General features: G+C 37.8%; 1 protein-coding gene across 1 annotated transcript; it reads right to left on the reverse strand.

Moving 5' to 3' along the window:
• Window positions 1–208: 208 nt before the first annotated feature.
• On the reverse strand, window positions 209–12,995 carry LOC143141978 (NACHT, LRR and PYD domains-containing protein 1 homolog). The gene is made up of 4 exons (XM_076302662.1): window positions 12,917–12,995; window positions 2,374–2,510; window positions 1,912–1,942; window positions 209–1,691 (listed from the first exon to the last, which is right to left on the reverse strand). Exons 1-4 carry the CDS (start codon window positions 12,979–12,981, stop codon window positions 530–532), a joined length of 1,395 nt encoding a protein of 464 aa, XP_076158777.1. The 5' UTR covers window positions 12,982–12,995; the 3' UTR covers window positions 209–529.
• Window positions 12,996–17,672: the final 4,677 nt, after the last annotated feature.

A 17,672-nucleotide genomic window follows, 5' to 3' on the forward strand; every position in this document is an offset into this window, starting at 1 on the left:
CAAACACATTGTTCACATTGAGACTATCAAACCACATTACAAAAAAGTTCACCCAAGGGTAGGCTACTTACAATTTCAACAACAACAAAGCCAAGTCGCTATGGTCTAACAATAATAAAATATTTTGAAATATAAAATGTTTAAATAAATATATTTTCGGAAAAATTTACTTTTAAAATTTCGGAAAAGTTTTTATCCCCAAGCTATCCGGATACTGAATGAGGACTGTAGCAGGAACATGTTGGAAACATGTCGTGCACTTTAGACATTTCTTCTTCTTCTCTTTTTTTTCTATTTATTTCCTTATTTATTTACACATTGCACATCTCCCATGGAGACAGTGGACAAAGCATATCACTTGTGACAAATACATTTCAATTGAATTAAATCGAATTGAAATAAGGCTCAGTTAAATAAATCAGTTTAAATCAAGCCTATCAATCAAGCAAGTGTGTGTGTGTGTGTGTGTGTATGTGTGTGTGTGAGCGAGAGAGAGAGTGAGAGAGATTTTGTTTTCCCTGCCAGTTGTTTAGTATGGGTCATTTAGAGAGTCAACAAGCTGGGGTTCATGTTTCTGCAGAATCTCGTAAAACTTTGCTTTCCCTTTGGGTCCAACTGATCTCAGGAATTCATACACACATCTCATCTTATTCTCATTTGTATTTTCTGCCATGATGATGCTGACTTTCTCATCATTGATCAGGTTATAGCTTTGCATTGCATCTACTATTGGTCTGACAAGACAACCGCCATCAATGACCTCTATCTTATGTGTATCAACAAATTGAGCTGCCTCGACCACATTCTTCTTATTGGTCAGTGCAGTTGTCTTGCAGAAATCATCTTCTTGAATCCTTTGTGTCCACACACATTTTTTATTCTTTTTATTGTGTGTCAATTTCATTGTTAATGGAAATTTAACCATCTTCACTGCTATCTTATAAAAGTTTGGTGTGGCATCGTAACCCCTCAGAATCATATCCTGCGGTGTCACTGTGGACCTGGGCGTTGTGATCAAGCTGTAAGAATCTCCTAGTTGCAAAGGTCGCACTGGGTCAGGTAAGAGTATCTGAATGCTGTTGCATTTGTCTTCCTGACAGCTCACTTTATCCTCAAGGTCTCTGTCTTCAGGTATCAGGTAAGTGCGCTGTATGAGGGAAGTGGCACTGGGACGATAGTGCAGCAGTTTACAGTGCACAAGGACAGCTTGCTCAGATTTTCCTATCATCACAGGTCCCACTGGACTAAACGAGGGGCTTAGATACTTGGCATGAAACTGGCCAACCTCACAGGTTTCTAAGGACACCTTCCCTTCCTGCCCATGCAAGATTTTCATAGCATGCTTTACATCTTTTTCTGAATCTCCAATGCACATGTTATGGGGCAGGTGGACTTCGTCCAGTTTACCAGAGAAGACCTTGATGTCCACCAAAGGACCAGCCGGTTTGTAACAACTTTCGGCCAGATCTTCTCTGAACTGTCCCCAGCTAACATAGCGATACTGTAGGCTAACTTCACCAGCACACACCCAGCGCACACCAGACCTGGAGCACTGATAACGCCCAGAAGCAGAGCTAAGGTAAAAGGTTACAGAGCCGTCTTCTCCTGTGGAAACTTCGGGATCAACGGGGTCCCAGGAGCTGCTGTCTGACACATGGGTACAAAGTTCACAGCGACTCTTTGGGAATCCTCTGTAAGCAAGCACCCAGCAGGAAACAAAAAGAGTATGTAAAATAGTACAACATTCCTCATCACTACTGGGTGGCTAATTTAAGCTGAACAGCAGTACAGTAATGTAATGACAGTCATAGGAGAAGTTATTCAATCATAATCAAATACTATAAATCAAGTAAAAGATTTACAGAGGACAGAAATGCTGGGTCTGTTTTAATGAGAAGTCAAAATTCCTACCTGGTGTGAGTTTGTGATTCCAAGAAAGAGCCTGGAAAAGAAAAAATCAAACGATTGTTTGAGCAGTCTGTGGGCAAACCTCAACATTGTTTATGACATTGCTGAGATCAATGACTGATTGAGAAGATGTTTCTGAAAAAAAAGTTTTCTTTGTGCACTGTTTTACATTTTGGTTTATTGATTACATATTGATTACACATTGAATTTCAGCACTATACATTATCCCTTACATAACTCGAATTAAATTAAGAAGTGTGATATTGGCATTTAATGGAGAATTTGACTTTTTTTAAGTCTTTCAGTTTCCAGAGTCTAATAAGCCTATTCAAGACTGATTTCGAGACCACTTTTACGCAATGGATTTACCTTTATTTTACCACTTTTATATTTACCACTATTTTTATTTTATTTGACCACTGTTTTCAGGCATACGGTTTTCAGACAGAAAGCCGATCACTTTACCAGTTGGTGATGGTTTTCCCACATTATAATATTGTTCTCTTCGTTGTCTCTTCTGGTGAACATCCCCTGAAGACTCTTGCTGTTTCAGAGTAGAAGTGGGGGAGGCGTCTGATGTTTTCTTCTCTGAAGAAGCTTTTCTGGGAATAGAGGAGAGTGTGGACAGCACTGATTTGAGTACTCATGTAGCAAAACTGAAACTGTCAAGTTTCCCTTCAGAAGAAAAATTAATTTTCACAAGGCGAGCAACTCAAATAGCCAACACTTCACATTTTTGTTTCCTAGCATAGAAAAATAGTATTGTGTTCTATGCATTCCCAGTAGGTGGTGAGAACGTGTTGGCAATGTGTGTGTAATCTTGCAATTCCGCCGCTTCACACAGACCGTATTCATTTTCTATGGATAAAATCAAGCATTATTGGTGCCTCCGCAAAACATCTCGGAAAGGTGGCGCATTAAGTTGTTAATTAGAATTTCAAGGAGTGCCAGGCCAGCATTTTGAGGAGATTTCACTCTGCAGCACAACGTTGCTTTCCGCTCTACTAATGTATTTTAAAATACGAAAGGCATCCCACTACGAGCTGTAGAAGCGTTTGCACGCACAGGTCTGCAGACTCTACTGTATGCATTCCCCCCTCCAGTCCTCCTCTAGCTCTCCTGGAAGAAGTGTGGATGGTCAAGCACTGAATCATTCTGGTAATCCCCCACTGGCCGAACCAGACCTCAGATCGGTCTTTTAGTCTAGGTCCTGGGTAAGATTTGTATGCACTTCATTTTGCGAAGAATATCTCAACTGTTACAGACTAATATGACCCCATTGAACAACGTGGGATGTGTGCCAAAATCTCTACCCGGGATGAAAGTCCTGAAAATGACCACAACAGATGACACTATTATCACACTACAGTATTTTTTCCCTTTATAGATATCCCCATACATTTCTACCAGATTAATCTTCATATTAAGAGAAATACTTTTTGTATTACACTTTGCCTAAAACATAAAATAAAATATGCAAATGAGGCAATATCTCATTAAATATGCGTACTATACATTCTTGAAGGTACAGATTTTATGAGGTGATCACAATGTTTACAATGACCATGTAGTGTATGTGTACAAATTCTGGTTTGATATTTTTAATTGTGTTTTGTGCTGTATTGAATGGAAAATTAATTGTATACAAACAAGGGATGCATAAGTGGGGTCAAAAATTACCCCAGCGGTTGTTTTTTTGCAATATCTTGGTCATTTTAAATTGTTATCGTTTAGTCTTCCATGTATTCCTCAAATAGGTTGTCTTTGACATGAGGCCATTTGGATTTGTATCTAATTGATATATGTTTTAAGTAATTGCATTTTTTGTATCAGTACCACACTTTTCCATTCCATCCCAAGCATTTTCTATGGAATTTCAAAGGTTAACCCTAGGAACCTTTTATTTGTATCAACTGTGACTATCAGGTACCGGTGTATTATGAACAACTTTTCATAACATATCAATGTAGGTGTCATAGGAAATTACAAAAAACTGCAACATTGAACCATAATGATTTGCATGTGGCCATACCAAATATTTTAAGTATAGGGAAGCACCTTAGTATATGTGAAGTGCATGAGTGTGCTTCATGAAGTTTTATAGAATGCCATCACTATATGGTTGAGTATGTGCCCTGACTATCATACCAACAACCATGGCTTTTTGTTGAAGCTGCAGACTTGCTACCCTGTAGCCCCAGAAGTTTGAGGCCTGACTGTTCCCTCTATTTGCTATAGGCCTACCCCCTGTGTTTCTCTTTTGAGACAAATTGCTTACTAAACTTTCAGAAAGTCAGGTGCAGGTAACTTGCATGAGTGTGCATCAGTACTCATACATGAGTATGCATGGGTGTAAGTGTGCAAACTCATGGATATGTGTGTGTGGTTGTGTATGTATACTGTACCGGAGAATGTTTGGGGAGATTTATGGAGCTTTTAACTATGTATAACAGTGATTTTGATGATTTCCTATGATAATTTTTATTATTATAACTTCATATCTGTAAAATATTGATTTTCATTCCGCAATGGTACAATGTTGCCTGGGGGCAAAAACTAAGTTTATATCCAACCTTGCTATTATCATTGGAACGTTAAAGTGAAAAATACAAAACAACAAGTTTATTCCCTGTGTTGCAAGGTAAAACTTTCACAACAGAGTCCAGGTATGGGGAGAGACCTCATTCAGTGATAGGATTTTTACAACTATAGCCTCCGTTGCATTTGCAGTATACTTGCAACAACGGATACAGTTACCCGGAAGAGACACCCATTCTTGTGTGCACACTTGCCACACGAGCAGGGATCTTGATTTCAAAAGTAATCACTGAAACCAAATAAAAGTGTTCTCTAAATACATGTTTGAGCATTAAAGAAGTCATACTATATTTTATTAACATATTTAATGGGAACATGATTACAGTTAACATGTAATAAACTCAGAATTTCTAATCAAAACACAACCATATTTTATTGCTAACATAGTGAGTCACTCATGTGGTGTTTAATGTATTTCATCACAATAAAAAGTTGCACAGACCTTCAATGAATATATCCTACAGTACATATGAACTTAGATAGTGGGAATAAGCCTAATGCAGAACTGCATCTACCGTCAGCAACAACAGACAAGTAAAAAACATTTTACTTTAGTAACACTGGATTATGTGTGCTTGCCTCCATATTAGAGCTTGATAATGTGCTCTTCTAATATGCCATTGAGCAGCATCACTTGTTGGTGGTAGAGCCTCCGATCCTTGACATCTAAAACAGAGTGGCTCTGGCATAGTGTTGTCACGATACCAAAATTATTACTTTGATACAATACCTGCCATAAATATCTTGATACTCGATACTGAAACGATATCCAAATCCTAAAATATCTGGAAAAGTAAGGACGCAGGCCCCCTCCAAGTGTATTGAGTCATTTGTGTTGAATTTGGTGCACTTTTGTTCAATTCTCGGTTTTAAACTTCTAAACTTCTACATAATTATTATTTTTGTAGTCAGTTAAAAAGTAGTTTGTGTGTGATTAAGTCCTTTATTGTTTGTTATAGCCAATTTATATTGTGTGGTGTTTTGGCAATAAATTACCTTTAAATAGCCAAAGTAGGCTAGATCAAGGTCAGTGTTCAAATTACTGCATGCAAATCACTTAATGCTATGCAGAAGAGCCTAATCTTTAGGCCATCTGATGTAGGCTACCCTAGGCCTTCCCGTGTTTATGGGATTTCTTGGACAGTTGCAAAGGGGAAAAAAGTGAAGATACTCTTCTTTGCTCCCAGTGTAATTTAATAAGTATGTTTCAACCACTCAGGTCTTAATCAGATAGGCCTACACCGTTATATGTTGCAATATCTGTGTGCATTCCTACATTAGATCTATTTCTTTGATAACATAATTTGCTACCACATAACAAATATCAAATAACAATACAAATGTTTCTTACAAACTTTCCTGCATACTTCTTAAATGAGCTGCAGTCAGATGGGTGTCCTAAATACATACAGTAATCTTGAGCATCTATTACGAGTGTTGAATGAGCCGTTTTTGCAGTGATCACTACTGGACATTCCATATTGCTAGACAGCACTTGAGTGAGGATAGACTTATTTCCACTTCACAAATAATCATCTGCAATAGCTACAGTACAGGGACATTAATCAGTTCATAGCTGAGGATTTGTCCACTTCCCTTTCAGCATCATATGCAGTAATGATGCACTGGAGAATATTTATTTTTGTTGCACTATAAAGGATATCTTTTGCAAGTAACGCAATCTCCATAGCACTCTTCAGCACTCCTCAAACATGCTCACTCTTCCATTTTTCTGCATGGCTGGAATATGAATGATAGGAAAGAGCACCAGTGAGATGTTTTAACTAGGCAAGCACAGTCGCCTTTACAGTAAACAAAAAAATACAGTGTAAATCCTCTGTAAAGACTGACAGCTGTTCATAATAGTTTGTGACAAAGGACTTTCTACAGAAACATGAGCAGTCACCTACTATTCTATCAATTTATTATGAAGGAATCTATTTTGTTTCTAAATGTCATACTGAATTTTAGCTATTATTTCAATTTATATTTTAATTTTAGCTTATTTTCATTTGCTACTTGAGGGTCATTGGGGTAATTCCTGTCCTACAACATATATGATACATAAAGAGTATATTAATGCCTTATTTTTTGCAATTCCTATGATATCTGATGGCAAAACCAAAAAGTTTGTGAATTATTGTGCTAATTAGCAAGCTTAAAACTCAAAATTGAGGTAAACAAAATATTTGAATTCAGCACCCTCAAATTGTGTGAAATAGCCCCTTTATCGACTTTTCCTCAAATTTGCCATCAGGACTTTTTCTGAACGTTTGTTAGCTATCTGCTCTCCCTCTAACAGGGGAGACATGAATTCCAGGAAAGCAAAGGATTTATTAATACACAAAAGGTTGGGCAGTGGAGATCTGAGGGTGGCAACTATGGAAGTCCACACAAATATCATACATGCAGAAAGGTTCACCTGTTACACAGCAAAGGCACACAGCAAAGCTATAAGCAATACACCAGAAACACCACACGTGTGCTTAGACTAGCCCCCCCTCAGAGCCACCTCCCTACTAAATAAACATAAAAGTTACACAAACAAAAGGACAAGACAAGCAAAACAAAAACCATAACGAATAACCAAAGCAAAACCAAGAAAAGACAGCAGCACAACCCATGTTACCCCACCAGCATTACTGTGCTGCCTAAAAGAACAGAACACAGAAGATTAAACAATGAAAACACCACAATATACATAACAGAAAACCACAAATGTCTACAGGGAAACAGCATACCTGACGGTAGCAGACAGCCAGGGGCTACACCAGTGGAGCCTACTGTACATTGCTACTGGCTGCTGCCCCTCTTAAGTAACGCTCCACTGGTGCCAGATTGATTAATTGCCATTTGCCCCACCCCCTTCATTAGCACTGGCAGGTGCTATTGGAAATAGCAGGCAGAGAAGGTCTACCTGCTAAGGTTTCAAATTTGAGTAATTGGTATGTACCAACTTATCTGTTCTTTGTGAGGAATAACTTCATGACATGAAAACATTGTAACTTCATCAACTTGTCTGAGACAATCTGGTGATGACATTTTCCCCATTTTGCAAAAAAAAAAAAAACACTAGCAGCTAGCTAGCTAGATACAATACACACCAAATTAAATATAAAACTGATACAAATTCATTAGAATTATTTAAATACATAAAACTACAACTCATGATAATGACACGTAAGAAGACACATGCCAACACAAAGAATAAAGAGTAGATTTCCTTACTTTTCTTGATCTCACACGTCATCTTGCTTTACAGCCATGTGCTCTGACCTTAGGTCACTATGGCTGCCAAGTAAACTTTTGTTGGAGAGAAAAAAGTTGGAGGTGCTGGCGTGATGACAGCAATATTTAGAACAGGTAGGAAATGTAAGCTTTTAAAGTTAAGGTTAATAAATAACTGACAAATATCACTAGTTGTATGTAATAGGTTGACTGTTTTTTAGCCATTTTCTATATTTAAAATCAGAATGCTTACACTCTTCTAAGACCTTATAATTATGGTCACTGTGAACATTGTGATCACCTCAGAAAATCTGTAGCTTCAAGGGTTTATATGTACGCATATTTAATGAGATATTTTTTTAGGCAAAGGGGTTGTCAAAGTTTTACTTCTACTTCCTGAATTTTTGGTCAACGATTCCCAGGACATCGAAACACCGGGGCACATGAAACTTGGTGGGCATGTAGCCCCACTAGACTTTTACAGAAAATCCCCGCCCCACCAACCCCGCGCTTGGTGCCCCGAAACCCCAAAAATGCAGTTTTCCTAAATAACTACCTATGTGGCACTGAGGATGACAACATTGTTATGGTATGTTAGTCTCAAGGGCCCGAATCAACTTATCCCATAACCATTAATTTGTGATTTGCACCCCCCCCAAAAAATGCAATATTATACTGCCCCTATCAGCCGATGAGATGTTCTGAACTGCACCAAATTTCATGTGTATGATTAACCTGATATCCTCTGGGGGTATGCCAAGTTACACACTCACACACACACAGGCACGCACATAGGTCTACTATCGGTATCGCCAATTATCACGGCCGATAAATAATTACAAATTCAGTAAAGGAAAACGGAGTATTGATTTTTCATTTAGACTGCAGTATTGGCGTTGTCCACCAGATGGCGCAGCGTCTTGTTGCAAGACACACATGCATTTCTAGACTTGTTACTCATACTTCCTACAAGGAAAACGCAAGGGCTTACAGCAGAGAATGTCTAATAGGAAGAGAATTGGCACTGTCTGGTTACTTCCGGTTTCTGGACTGGTTGCAGTTCCTCCTCAGATTCCACTTGAGGGCGCTCGCAGGCGCATGCATGGAGGTCTATGGAGCTTTACCCCTCAATATCCACTTTTCTCTGGATATAATTTTTTGGGTAACACTTTATAATACCTACACACAATTCATCATTTATTAAGCCATTGTTACTTATTAGTTAATGGTTTGTTCATCATTAGTAATTTATTGTTCATACATAATTTATCATCAGTAAAGCATTTGCTCACACAGTTATGAATGGTTTGTTCATAGTAAGTAAGACTATATCTAACATATGTATATACTTAATACTTAATAAATGATGCAATAATATGTTTTTGATGAAGTAATATTTCCATTATTTAATAGTTGTTACATACACATGCACTAATGATTAGTTAGGTTGATGATACATATTTTATAAACCACTTCCTAATACTATAATTCATGATTAACTCTGGAGTTACAAGTGGTTAGTTAATGATATTTTGTGAGCTCATCTAAAGTGAGGACGTTTTGTGCCCTGCAACACATTTACACATTAGCACATTTTTATTCTCTCTTGCTATTATTATGACCGCCACGCAGCGAAGCGGCGGTCATATAGGTTTAGTCAGATTTTTTTTTTTTTTTTTTTTTATTTATTTATTTATTTTTTTTCTTTTTCGCATGCCCAAATTTCCGTGGAAGTGTATGATCATTATGACACCCTCTGTATGCACGCCAAATTTTGTGGAATTCCGTTCATGGGGGGCCACACAATAAATTAATTTATATTACTATACACCAACTGGCCTGTAGGTGGCCGGAGACAGTTTTCTGTGAATATCTCGAGAACCGTAGGGCCTAGGAGGTCCACCTTTTTTATGTATGTTGGTCTTAACGGGGCATGTCAACCCATCCCATTACCACTTATTTCATGTATAGCGCCACCTAGTTAAAAATTAAAAAGCAAAAAATTAGGTGTTTTCATCACAATATCTCTGGCTGACAAGGTCAAAACTGCACGAAATTAAAAGTGTAGGATCATTATGACACCCTCCGAATGCATGCCACGTTTTGTGTACTTTCGTTCATGGGGGGCCCTACAATAAAATAATTTATGTGTACATTTAGTGACGTACACCAACAATGATTCCCGGGACACTGAAAGACCGGGGTACACAAAACTTGGTGGGCATGTAACCCCACATGGATAGCATGGAACAGTCGTTTTTCGTTTTGATCTGTAGCCCCCCCGCTGGACTGGACCCCCGAAAGGAGGGTAGGGCAGACACAGTTCTCTGTGAATATCTTGAGAACTGTAGGGACTAGGATGACCATTTTTTTCCGTATGTTTGCCTCCAGGGGTCATGTTAACCCATTTCATGTACACACATGTGCACAAACAGATACACACACACACACATACATTCACAGTAATCATACGTATGACACATACTCACACAGTAGACATATGTACCCTTGCACAGGCACATACGCAGGCACACACACAAGCGCACGCACACGCACACGCACGCACGCACACACACACACACACACACACACACACACACACACACACAACATAAACATGAACATGCACACATGCACACAATTCAAGAATTTCTGAACAATTCAGAATTATGAACAGGCAAGATGGAGGTGGGGTTGTATAAAATGAATTTTACATGTGAAATCTATGAACTAATCATGTTTTGGTACTTGTTGTCTAGCAGATATCAGTGAGAATTGAGGACGTGTGGATAATGCAATTTAGTGAGACAGTTAGAATCATATAGGCCTTTCAGCGTGATTTATTTTTGTGGAAAAAATGTGCTGGACTGGGTGGCGGTCATATTTTGTACCGGTCTGCGGTACATCTAGTTAAAATATTTCTTGATCTTTCTTTCTTCACACTTGCACAGAAAAAGCTGAACACCAAATTAAATTTCACTACATGCTTTACGATGTATGTGACAAATAAACCTCCTTGTATCCTGTTTACTGCAGGTATGTTAATCTTAAACTAGCTTAATGTTAGATCCATAGGTAAAATGAAATTACCGTTACCGTTAGCATTGGTTGAGTGATGGAGGTTAGTTAACATAACATAAATGTAAATACTAAGCAAATTGATAACAGCACTGTAATTTTCTCTTTCGACTGTCATCTTATTATTTTATGACCATACTGACGGGAGCTAAGTTAGTTAGCCACAACGCTAACGTTTGCTAATGCGATGGTTTGCTAATGGAAGATAGATATACATGAAAGATAACCTGTCTATGATGCATCCTAAACATTTCTGCTTGCTAAATAGGGGTTCAGAATCAGAATCGGCTTTAGTGGCGAGGTTTATGTTTAACAAACAAGGAATTTGACTCCAGTTAATTTTTGCTCTCAAAGTACAACACTCTATAAAGAATAAAAACAGAGCAGTAAGAATAGTATGAAGAGCAGTAGGATATAGCTATGTATAAGTACTTTACAGTACATTTGTGAATAAATAAATAGAATGCTATGGGGTGTGATAGAGTAGTGCATTTTCTGTGTCTCATGCAGGTGGGCTAGAAACATTAGTTTGTCTTCAATTTCTTGCATTTCAACAAAGGTGTTTTAAGTAAGGAAGAGCATGGTTTAGGCTTCAAAGGCTAAAGTAACTGATCATATTTGTCTAATGTTTTGCTTGCATAAAGGGGGAGTCATTAAGCATAAACTGCTCACAATGTAGTTTGTGGCAATGTACAGAACAAAGACCTCTTTTATTCTTGCTATTCTTTCTATTCTATACAACAAAACTAATTACTGTATATGAAGAGCCTTTTACACAGGCACACACAGGTATATGCACATACAAGCATACACAAAAGTTTCAAGAGGACTAGGAGATGCAGACAAATTGACGTGAAGATTGAAGATCAATTGAAATTGATGTATGATTTATTTTCGCAGAACGGATGTACAGGAATGAGCGGCGGTCGTATTTTGTACCGCTATGCGGTACATCTAGTTTCAGTTTATTCAGCTATATTTCTGAAGAAGACATTGTTTTGTCTCAAGCAAATTGCACATCTTTTGAAATTTGATTTGAAATGATCAAATACGTTAAGTTCATTAAGTAGCCTAACTTTCTTTGCATTCATTTGATTCCGAATCAAGATAAACTGGTAATAATTGCTTTTCATTGTTAATATGGACTTCTGGAAAGTTCTGAAATGCAAAATAATCATGTGATAAAATATGTGATTAATGACGATTAACTATAGAAATTCTGCGATTAATCGCGCTGTCCCTACCTTGTTAATTACTTCAATTCAATTAGCTGGAGCTAAAAGTGTTACTGTCAGACTCAGAGAACGGCTGGATGAACTGGGGAAAGGCAAAACTCAATTGTTTAACTCAAGGGGAGGTGGAAAATGAGTCTAATTCCCCAAACAGTGGAATATCCCTTTAAGGCTATTGGGCAGTATTTTCTGATTTACTGAATAACTAAAAGAGATATCCATAATTCCCTGTGTCAAAGACTTTTCATCTAATATGTCAACACAATAAAAAAATAATTTTGAACCTGGCTTTATCCAATGTTCAGATTTAGCTTTTTTAAAGTTTATGCAAATCAGCACATATTTAATTAGATCATGCCTAATTTGCATATTTAAAAATTACAGAAAACTTGTAATACATTTTTTTTTTCATATTAATTTAAGTAATCAACTGGGGAAGTTTCATAGTGATATATGCTAGCTATTTTTTTTTTACCCTATTCACCTGTAGTGCCTCGTCTTATATTCAACACATTGAACAAGAAAGGCTTAATATCGAGAATTGCTCAAGGGATATCACCGGGCACCCTTTCTAATCTTATTAAGTTACCCCTTGGCATCAAGAAACAGCAAAAAAAAAAAAAACTTTAACCCACAAAACCAGGTTCATCTAAATTATGGCATTTGACTGCCGGACTATGAGTAACAATTAGCTTAGTAACTGTCCCTTCAAATAAATTCATATGATGGATTAATGTATAATGTACTAAGACTGAAAGTTAACATAACAGACCTATATACCGCTAATTTTACTACTATTTTTTCCATAGGAAGTTTTCCATTAACAAGTTACAGATTTCTAGCCTACTTCAAAAGTGTATTAGAACACATACCTCTTAGTTGTCTGCCGACTGAAACGTAGACAACCTTGGATGTTAGAGATGCTTTTTTGTGCCATATTGGAGCACTGAAATAAATGTATGCTGTTATTTGATCCGTTATACAGTATGCCTATTTTTATACATACACACGTTATATGCCTATTTTTATACATACACAAGTGGGTGGGGTGGTCATGGTTTCGATATGTGTCATGGAAACTTTGGTGCGCATGGTGTCTCATAACACTCTTGTCCACAAAAGCCACAAAATGAACATGAGTTTGCATAGTTTCATCTTGTGAGAAGCAAGTTTTAGAAATGTTTTCATGATGTAGTGTGGATAAGTATATACCATTCTTACAACATGAAGTTGATACATTTTGTTTGGTAAAGGTTTGTTTGTTTTGGTCTGTGCAAAGTAATGTAGTGAAACTATTACAAGAAACTTCTACCATGAGTTTTAGGCTGTGACCAACAATATACTACCAGATGCCACCATTCTACGTACCCTCCAGAATTATTGGCACCTCTGCTAAAGTTGACTAAAAACAGGTATAAAAAATAATCTTCACACAGCAATGTGTCCTATTAGTACCCCGTCTGGTACAAATATCGGTAACACTTTATAATAACCACACACAATTCATCATATATTAAGCCTTTGTTACTTATTAGTTAATGGTTTGTTCATCATTAGTAATTTCTTGTCATACATAATTTATCATCAGTAAAGCATTTGTTCACACAATTATAAATGGTTTGTTCATAGTAAATAATGTTCATCATTAGTAATTTCTAATTTATAAGATGATAAATTAGAAAATACTAATGATGAACAAACCATTAACTAATAAGTAACAAAGGCTTAATAAATTATGAATTGTGTGTAGTTATTATAAAATCAGGCTGGGTGAACCCAGCCTAGATCAAGGATACAGAAAGAAAAAAAATCTAGTATTATGCCTATGCTACCTGAAAAATCAAATTGCTGAAACTGTATGACTGAGCAGGCATATTTGACGAATGAGACTTATGTTTTTTGAGGGTCAAGAAAGATGTGATCAAATGTAAAGTTTATTTAAATTATTAATTTATAATCATAAATTGTACACACCAATCCACATGGTCTAAATTCTGTCTCATTAGAAGTTCCATCATTCAACTATATGACCAAATCACATTGTGTCACTGTGTACAGTCACTGTGCACATTGTAAATTCTACAGACATATGTGTCTGAAGATTTGTTTCCTCTGTGAGTTCTCCAATGCCCACCTTTTTCGGCAATTCATGGTGCTTTTCAAGACCTCAATTTTGTTTCGCTTCAGTACTGAGACTGGTACAGTTGAGCTCTCTTTGGATTTATTGTGTAGAAAATCTACCGAAAGCCACCAACCAACCAGTGAACAGAGGGCGTGGCTCAGAGAGGGATTATGTTACACAGGCATGAATTTGAATTTGCTACGTTCCCGCCCCTATTTTGGGGGAAGCAGACCGCTTGGAAACCTATTACATGGGCTACATCAATGTTAAGTGACCATTACACTTATATTTTTAGCTCTTTCCAGTTTACTAGCAGGAGTGTCACAAACAAAGTCACAATCGAACTGCCTGTGGGTTTGGCTTAGGTAAGGTGAGGCACATCATTATGAACTAGATGTAACGCATAGCGGTACAAAATATGACCGCCGCTCAGTCCTGTATCCGTTCCGCGAAAAGAAATCACACTTCAATTTGTCTCCATATTTTACTCCATCCCCCACTCTTGAAACTTTTGTGTATGCTTGTTTGGCATGCCTGAGTGTGTGTGTGCGGCTGCACAGAAAGTAGCCTACTGGTGCTGAAAAGGTGAATAGATTGTAGAATAGCCAAAGAAGATGTAGCATTGTTATAAAACCTTTAAAATCTCTAAACAATCACAAGTAGGGCAGTTCATCCCAGTTCATCCATGGCAACTGGATTGATGAAAGGTCACTTACACCTGTAGGCTACATTGTATTTGGGAAAAGCAAAAGGTATCAGCATAATGTTATTTATTTATTTATTTATTTATAAACAAAAACATCTGTCAGTTCCATGCCGTTTTCAACAGCTATCAAAAACAAAGGTCATTTTTGGATGGATGGATTTTTTGTGAATGTTTCTTCTTCTACATAACATTTTAGTCATCTTTAGTTCATGTGATAGGCTACTTTATTGTCAATGCACAAATTAAGTAACAGTAGTCTGGAACATTATTGTTAATGCACAAATGAAGTAACAGTAGTCTGAAACGAAATGCTGTTTTACATCCAACCAGTGGTGCAAATAACTGACATGTCCAAATGGGCCTTGATGAAATGCGTCGCTAGACTGTTCATTTTAACGGGCCAAAGTTGAAGAGCTGTTGTCCGTTATTGTTCGTGCAAATATAAGCTGATTCATGTTCCCTTGCATTGTGTAACTGAGGTCCATGGCTAGTCTGGCTTTCACCAGACCAAGCTCAATCTTTTAAGAAATCAAAAAATAAATAGCGGGCAGATCAGGCAGCCTAGTCCATAGGCGCCCGATATTGTTTAATTTTCCGATTGAGATATCCACGCTCTGGCTATTCTAAATGCAGAAATGCATCAGGGAGTTATGACAAAACTGTAACTAACAAACTAGATCCTAATAGAAAGCTGTTAGCTTCCCTAAGCTACAGGTAGGCTTATAAGGTAGGCCTATTTACAACATAAATTGTCAATAGGCTATGCTGGCGACACAAATAAAATCTCCTTTGGAAACCAATGGCTTACGCCAATTACAGTATCAAGCAGACTTAAACTGCCATATCGTGGCGAAAAGTTGTAATAAAATTAACGCAGCTCCATGAGTCAAGGAAAGCGCGAATGAAGTAGCCACTTCTAAATGGGACCCACTACACAGTAGCTTAAGGTGTGTTGCTAAAGCAGCCATAATGAAATGAAGGTGTCTGGATACTTCACACACACATGCTTTTTAATTTCACAGACTACAACTACCAAGCTGGAATCAAAGCACATCGATTCCCCTCTCACACCCTGCACGCACTTAAAACAAAATAAACAGGCGTCTCAGTCTCACGCATGTATAGGCGAAATTGTATCAGACCGGTGTAACGTTGGTAAATCTTCCATTGCACATAATTATTTTTGTAGCACGTGCAACAAATGACAGTCGAAAGATACAATTACAGTGCAGTCCTTATTGATATTATAAGATTAACATACCTGCAGTAAAAACCAAGCATGTCCGATAAACATCCTCAGATTTATTTCGGCTTCAAGAAGAAATGGGAATTACATTTCATGTGAACATCGTCCTATCCTTATTAGACGTTCTCTGCGGTAAACTAGTCCTTGTAGGAAGCGTCCATTGTTTTTTCCAACCCACTTTTAACTTCCAACAAAATTACGTCTCACTGCAACGATGCGCCATCTAGTGGACAAACGACTACTTATCGCCAATACTGGAAATGCAGCCATGATGATGATGATGAATATTTATTTTGGCTTTCTTTTAATCCTACTGAATTTGTAATTATGTATCGGCCGTTCTAATACCGATAGTATGTGGGTGCCTATGTGTGTGCATGTGTATATGTGTGCACCGCCATCTACAGGCCAATGAGTGTACAGTCACTAAATGTGCACATAACCTATTTTTTTTAGACCCCCCCATGGATGAAATTCTACGAAACTTGGCATACCCCCAGAGAATGCCAGGTCAATCATACACATAAAATTTGGTGCAGTTCTGAACATCTTAACTGAAGATAGGGGCGATTAAAGCAGAATAATATTGCATTTTCATTTTTTACCGGGGGGGTGCAAATCACAAATGAGTGATTATGGGCCAGGTTGATGTGGGCCCTTGAGACCAACATACCATAAAAGATTCTTTATCCTCAGTGCCACGGTTCAGGTAGTTATTTAGGAAAAACTGCTTTTTTTGCGGTTCGGGGGGCCCAGCACGGGGACGAAACGAAATTTTTCCGTAAAAGTCTAGTGGGGCTACATACCCACCAAATTTCATGTGCCCCGGTGGTTCGGTGTCCCGGGTATCGTTGACCAAAAATTCAGGAAGTAGATGACGGGGAAAAAAAAAAATAACTTTGACAATCCCTATATGACAGTTCTTATGACACAAGTCATTATTCACCACTTCAGTTAAGGGGCCACACACATAATTAACGCATGAGCAATTAACCTTAAATTCATGTAATCATGTAGCCTAGAAATCTAGACGCACCCTAGTGGCAGCACATTTAATTTGCAGCCAGGGTAGTCTAGCAACTCTCCGTTGGCTTGTGAGCTGGAAAAATTATACTTCTATCAGGCCAATCACATCGTGTATGGTGTCGGCGACGGTTCCACATGAATTCCCTGCTACTTGAAAACAGAGAAGATGGATGCTGTTACTGAGGAACAGCAATCTTTGAATCGCGACTCGAGACTTAAATTGGCAAAAGTTTGATCTACTAGTCAACTAGCTCCGCGTGGGAAAATGCATGGGACTCATGAGTTGCTTTTGAGTCCCATGCATTTGATGAGTCCTATTGCGTGCAGAGGAAATTTGAAAGACAACCGTTTATCCCACCTCTTGGATAGTTCCCAGACCCTACATCTTGATGTGGGTATGGCTCGTCAGGCTAGTAATCATGATGATCATTAAGAAATCATAATTCATAATGATGTACCCATCGCACCTAATGCTTTAGTTGATATGTTGTTCATACATGAGGTCATTATGAATGAGAGTATATGAAC

Source organism: Alosa pseudoharengus, unplaced genomic scaffold (assembly GCF_046254945.1).
Source record: "Alosa pseudoharengus isolate Yale_2024_CS ecotype anadromous, Long Island Sound unplaced genomic scaffold, YU_APseudo_1.1 YU_APseudo_1.1_scf_24, whole genome shotgun sequence".
Classification (NCBI taxonomy): Eukaryota; Metazoa; Chordata; class Actinopteri; order Clupeiformes; family Clupeidae; genus Alosa; species Alosa pseudoharengus.